General features: G+C 45.7%; 1 protein-coding gene across 1 annotated transcript; it reads left to right on the top strand.

Moving 5' to 3' along the window:
* The first annotated feature begins 283 nt into the window (after nt 1–283).
* On the top strand, nt 284–3,565 carry LOC123041644 (transcription factor LAF1). The gene is made up of 3 exons (XM_044464231.1): nt 284–555; nt 896–1,025; nt 2,221–3,565. The coding sequence occupies exons 1-3, from the start codon at nt 420–422 to the stop codon at nt 2,777–2,779; spliced, it is 825 nt and encodes a 274-aa protein (XP_044320166.1). The 5' UTR covers nt 284–419; the 3' UTR covers nt 2,780–3,565.
* The last annotated feature ends 2,715 nt before the right edge of the window (nt 3,566–6,280 follow it).

The raw sequence follows: 6,280 nt of genomic DNA, 5'->3' as shown, positions 1-6,280 counted from the left end.
GCCACGCCGCCACCGTGTAGTGCGAGAGGCTTTGCCCGTGCGACCCAGGATGGCGGGGGCGAGAAGGCAGGAAGTTGGGGAAGGGTGCTACAAATAATGAAGCTTTACTAAATAAAAGAGCATTGCAGAAATCAATGGATATGCTATCTCAAAGAGTTTGTGATCACTAAAAACAATTGGTGACTAATCTTTCTTTATCCCCACGAGAAGGCACCCAACAACTCATCGTTTGGGTCTATAAAGTCCGCGCAGAGGCCTCACGCTAAACGCAGAGACCGACAGAACAGTGGACACAGCACAGCAATCGCAGCCCCTCCCACGCGTCTCAAAGCTGATTTATTGAACCTTAACCTCCTCCTTGGAGTACACAGCATCGCTGGTCCTGCACCTCCGCGGCAGCCGGCATTTCGCAAGAATTGATGGGGTGCAAATCGTGCCAGAAGCCCAAGGCGCAGCACCGGAAGGGTCTGTGGTCGCCGGAGGAGGACCAGAAGCTCCGCGACTACATCGTCCGCTACGGCCACAGCTGCTGGAGCACCGTCCCAGTCAAGGCCGGTAAGAACTCCCCCCAACCAAGCGCAGCCTTCGCACGTGGTTCCGCCAGGAAATTCGAAGGGGAAATGGACAGTTTTTCTCTTGGATTTCGATTGCCGCGAGCCTTCCAGGTTCATGTCCAATCCCCAAATTCCTTGTTGAGGCTCTAAATGTACCTTGGCTCGTGGGAAGGGGAAAGATGGGGAAAAATTGTCGCCAGTGAACAGTTGACGAAGCTCTTTAGCTTCGTCTGCTTGCTTGAGAATTCAGCAAAAAAATTGCAGTGTTTTCGGAAAAGAGTCCAGTGAAATTTTGTCAAATGTACCTTGGCTAAAGTTTGCCATGATTGACGCTCGTGCAGGACTTCAGAGGAACGGAAAGAGCTGCAGGCTGCGATGGATCAACTACCTAAGGCCGGGGCTGAAGCACGGCATGTTCTCCCAGGCGGAAGAAGAGACCGTCATGAGCCTCCATGCCACACTCGGCAACAAGTAAGCATCCCAAGATCACAATTCTCACCTTTTCCACCCCACCTTCTTCAGAGCAAGTAGATTGGTGATGAGCAACACGTCACCTGATTTGCAGGCGTGATTGATTGAATCGAATCAATCAGAGAGTGTTTCTTTGATATTTTCTTCTATAATTCATCAAGGAGTATCTCTTCCTCGTTTTCCGAAAAAGTGTAGGAGTATTTTAGCAGTTCAAGAAAAGAAAAACTAGAGTATTCTTGCGCATGCTAAACATCACAATTCTCGTTACCTACTGCTGCTTGCGCCAATTTGCTAGTGTCAGCATGTTAGTGTCATTAAGCTGGCAAGCTGAGTTTTGCTGGCACGAACAAAAGGAAATGGTGATCTCTGCCATGTAGACCACCTTACGTGGTGTAGTTGATGCCGACACCTGCGTTCCATATCGAGGCACTCTGATTGCTTCTTCATTTCGCGATAGCGAACAAGAGCCTTAGAACATAGGATAGCCGATTGTCTAGCTAATTACAACCGTACTGAGTCGTGATATCTGGCTTCAAAGAAGTCCACCTTGTACTATTAAGGAACTCTTGCATTTGATGGTAACCCTATTACCTAAGAAATAGATCCCCGATTTCCCCGCAAAAGAAAAAAAATAATAAGAGCCTCACATTCACTAACCTAGCTACTGGATGGAAAGTTGGCTTGGTCCTTTGTTCAGTAGTCACGGTTAACCTTTTTTTCTGAAAAGAAAAAAGAAAAAAGAAAACCTTTTTTTTGCGGGTGAGAAAACCACTTTTTTTGAACAAAAAGGAAGAAAGAACAGCTAAGCATCGCTAAACTTGTGACTAATCTAGTTTTCAGAAAAGGGGAGGACCCCGGCTTCTGCATCTGGACGATGCATGCAACCATGTGTCTAATCTAATGCTTATACGTTTCGAAAGGGTCTTTGCAGTTGCCTGCCGGTGCAAGCAAGATAGGTTTGTCATTTCTATTTCGTACGCCCAAGATCTTAATTAGCAACGTTCTTAATTTTGTTAGTGCAGATATGCGTAGTACAATCATTTTTGAACACGCTTGTAGTACTAGCCAACTGTTGAGACCAATGATAGTGTAACAGATGTTTTGACATTGACAACCATAGCTTTATTATTTATTGGAGTGACTGTACAATAATTTGCTTCTCTAACAATGGTGAGATTTTTTTTCTCTGCCGCAGGTGGTCTCGCATAGCGCAGCACCTGCCGGGCCGGACGGATAACGAGGTGAAGAACTACTGGAACTCGTACCTGAAGAAGCGCGTCGAGGGCGCGCGGGCACCAGCCAAGTCCGCCGGCTCCGACGCGCCCCGGAGCCCGACGCCCAGCGACAGCGGCCGCGAACGCAGCACCGTTAACCAGCTGTCCAACTCCGGCTCGTCGGGCCCGCCTGAGTCGTCGTCGACGGCCGACGACTCGAGCAGCCTCACCGGGCCCGGCGCGGCCGCCTTGATCCGGCCGCACGCCCCCGTGCTCCCCAAGGTCATGTTCGCGGACTGGCTCGACATGGACATGGAATACGGCACCAGCCTGCTGCGGCCGAGCGCCCTGGACACGGCCTTCGACTGCAGCCAGGCGCAGCAGGGCGCGAGCAACACGGTAGACGGTCGTTGCGGCACCGTGGACTCGTTGCACGGGCTCAGCGATGGCGGCATCTGTTGGGAGTTCGAGGCGGACACGCAGGGCGGAGCAGGGTTCTGCGACCTGCTCTCCATGAGCGAGTTCCTCGGGATCAACTAGGCGACCCCTCCCGAACAGGGCAATGGTGTGCCGCCGTCGCTGCCTCTCTAGCCAGTCATGGTTGGTCACTGACAAGAAGTTCTCAATGCCACGATTCAGTCGGACCAGCACCGTGGAAAAGAAATCGTTGAAGGCGTTGTTGCCGGAAGACCCACATATCCAAGATCTCAACCTTAAAAAGAAAAACTCACATGCCTTACGACCACACCGGAGGCAGCATAAATTTTTGAAACAAAAGGGGTTTCCCTCCACCCCAACTTTATAGAAAGCCAAGGCAAGCAACAACCAGGCAGGACTGTTAACAGCGCTCGGCGACACCAGAGAGTAGTTGCCACAGATAGGAAAGGGTTTTAAAGACTACCCTATTACAAGTTCTTGGGTAGTTCATACCAATAGACATAATCAGGGAGCAACCCGCTAGCTAACATGAAGATCAAAGCCAATAAACTAGCAGCGACTACATCCCAGCGACGTCCTATTGAAGGGATGCACTATTATCTCCACGCAATTCTAAGCAATTCCCCTCTTCGGTGGTCCAAAAGCCTTAAGCACCGGAGAAGTAGCGCACCCTTAGCTTCTGAGCATAATATTTTCCATTTCTTGATCGTCGCCCCCAACAGGTCCAAGACACACCGTATACTTCGCCATCTTCGCCCCTGGAAAACAAAATCATTTCGAAAACGCCATAAGCTCCATAAGGCAGCAGCAGTAACAATGTTCAGGGCTTCAAAATGTTTTCTTCTCTTCCAGAAAGAAGTCAATCGATCAAAGAATTAGGAACATCAATCTTAAAGATATCAGCAACTAGATTCCAAACATTTTCAGCAAGAATGCAATCAAAAAACAGATGCTGGATAGTCTCAGGCTCGCTGCAGAAGACACATCACATGTCCTCAACATGTCTACGCTTAGCCAAGTTATCCCTGGTTAAGCCCTTGTTATAATAGATCAGCCAAAGGAAAACATGTATATTCGGTGTCACTTTGATTTTCCAAATATCATCTTTAATGACAGAAGGAAACCCTCCAAAGTTAATTAGCTTATAAAAGGATTTGACCGAGTATTTGTTAGAAGAATCCAACCTCCAAAGAGGTTGATCTGGAGAGTCAGACAGACAAACAGGTTCAACAATCTTGATAAGTTCCTCCCATCTTACTAATGCATTTTCTGTGACACATCTCCTAAATGTTAACCGCAACTCACCATCCACCTAGACCTGTGCCAGGGTAGAATCTTACTGCTGGCAAATATTATAAAGGTCCCAAAATGCAGTTTTTAAAGAACAATCTCCTGTCCAAATGTCATGCCAGAAGGCAATGCTTTTCCCATCCCCAGGGACCCATCTATAAAAATTCTTAGCAGCTGCAAGAGCCCAGGATAAACTTTTCATGAATGGAGAACCAAAAGCTACCCTAGTATTAAAGAAATTAGGGCAAGTGGTGTTATATTTATATTTCAGAACCTTCTTCCAATCACTGTCCCTCTCATCATAGAATCTTTTTCCCCAAGAAGCCAAGAGGGCCATGTTAAATTCCCTAAGATTGGGTACCCCCATACCACCAAGCTCTTTTTTCCTAGAAATCAGCCCCCAATTAGCAAGGTGATATTTATGAGAGCCACCCATGTTACCCCAGAAGAAGTGAGACATTTGAGAGGTTATCATATCAATTGCCCATTTGGGAAATTTCATAATAGACATAAGATAAGCAGGAATATTAGCAATGCATGTGGTAAGCAAAATCAATTTCCTTCTATAAGATAGAAATCTCCCCAACCAACCTGAGATGTTTTTAATAATCCTATCAATAATGGGTTGAAGGTCCTCCCTCCTCAATTTTTTAAAATGGAGGGGGACACCTAAATACTTAAAGGGAAAATCCCCCAGCTGGCAGCAAAAGACCTGAGCAAATTCATTGGATAGCTGCTCAGAGATGTTAATAGCATGTAGATCACTTTTATGGAAATTAATCTTCAAGCCAGATAAACTTTCAAAACATGAAAGAATCCACTTCAAATTCTTGGCATATTCCAACGAGTTCTCCAAAAATAAGATGGTGTCATCAGCATATTGCAGGTTGATCACACCACCTGAGAAGGCATGTGGCAGAAGCCCACGAATCAAACCATTACTTGTAGCCTTTTGAAGCATTTTTGAAAACACATCAGCAACTAAATTAAACAGAAGGGGTGAGTGAGGATCACCCTGCTTCAAGCCTTTCCCCCTAGAGAATTGGGGACCATTAGAATGATTAATCCTAACTTGGAAAGTACCTTGATGTATGGTGGATATAACCCAATCCACCCATTTAATACCAAAACCTCTAGAAAGAAGCATCTCTTTCAGGAAATCCCAACTAACTCTATCATAGGCTTTCTCATAGTCTACTTTTAGAATCAAGCCAGCAGTTCCAGACCTATGAACTTCATGAATGACCTCATGAGCCATAAGCACACTTTCCAAAATGAATCTCCCTTTGATAAACGCGGTTTGGTTAGAGGAAATGAGCCTGTCACATAAGGGAGAGGCCCTAGTGGTCATAGCTTTAGAGAAAATCTTAATGGCACAATTACTAAGGCTAATAGGCCTAAAATTCTTCATGTCTCTAGCCATAGGGATTTTGGGAATAAGGGTAACGATGGCATGGTTAAGCTTATATATATCAAGGGTACCACTTTCAAAGTCTCTAACCATCCACATAAAGTCTCTAACCATCCACTTAGAAAGGACAAACCATCAGGGCCAGGGGCACCACTAGCATAAGAACTCATCACAGCTTGTTTGATTTCCTCCACGGAAAAAGGTCTCTCTAGATGCTCTCTCTCATCAATACTAACCATTTCATCCTCAGACCAGAAGTTAGCATCCAAATGGATATCAGGTTTGGGTTCAAAGGCAAATAAATCTTTATAAAAAGAGGTAGCCACCTCAAGCATCTCTTTGGTCGAAGTGACCACACCATCAGGACTGTTCAGCTCAGAAAGATGGTTCTTTCTGTGTCTGTGATTAGCCAGTGCATGAAAATAAGCATTATTCCTATCACCTTCTAGGATTTTTCTATCTCTAGACATCTGCCAAAGGGCAGTTTCCTCTTTCTTCCACACTTCATCTAACTCTTTCTTATTCTCTTTCATCCTATCATAATCAGCAACAGCTAATTGATGGGTTTCATACATGACATCCAATATATCAAACTCCAGAAGGAGTGCCTTCTTCTTCTTCTTAAGATTTGCTTCTCTATTAATACTCCACCCCTTAGTTTTTTTCCTGAGATTCTTAGTCTTAAGCATCCAATTATCAACTGAGGATTTGGCTGAAGACACAGAGTTCCAGGCTTCCACCACCATTTGATGAAAGTCTGGTTGTGAGAGCCACCATTTCTCAAACCTAAAAGGCTTGGTGGTGGTTGGGGCTCTGGCACCAGTATCCAGGACCAAGGGAGTGTGATCACTCCCCACCCTGGGAAGAGCAACTAAGGTGGAAAAAGGAAAATGGGTATCACA

This window comes from Triticum aestivum, chromosome 2B, assembly GCF_018294505.1.
Source record: "Triticum aestivum cultivar Chinese Spring chromosome 2B, IWGSC CS RefSeq v2.1, whole genome shotgun sequence".
Classification (NCBI taxonomy): Eukaryota; Viridiplantae; Streptophyta; class Magnoliopsida; order Poales; family Poaceae; genus Triticum; species Triticum aestivum.
Note: the sequence above shows the minus strand (reverse complement) of the source record. Positions and strands in the feature narration are given on the sequence as shown.

What these genes read in the sequence shown, in the direction of transcription:
- LOC123041644 (XM_044464231.1), top strand. Translation starts at nt 420, where the DNA reads ATGGGGTGCAAATCGTGCCAGAAGCCCAAGGCGCAGCACCGGAAGGGT. An exon ending in CACCGTCCCAGTCAAGGCCG is followed by an intron (nt 556 to 895) that starts GTAAGAACTCCC and finishes ACGCTCGTGCAG; the next exon opens with GACTTCAGAGGAACGGAAAG. An exon ending in CATGCCACACTCGGCAACAA is followed by an intron (nt 1,026 to 2,220) that starts GTAAGCATCCCA and finishes TCTCTGCCGCAG; the next exon opens with GTGGTCTCGCATAGCGCAGC.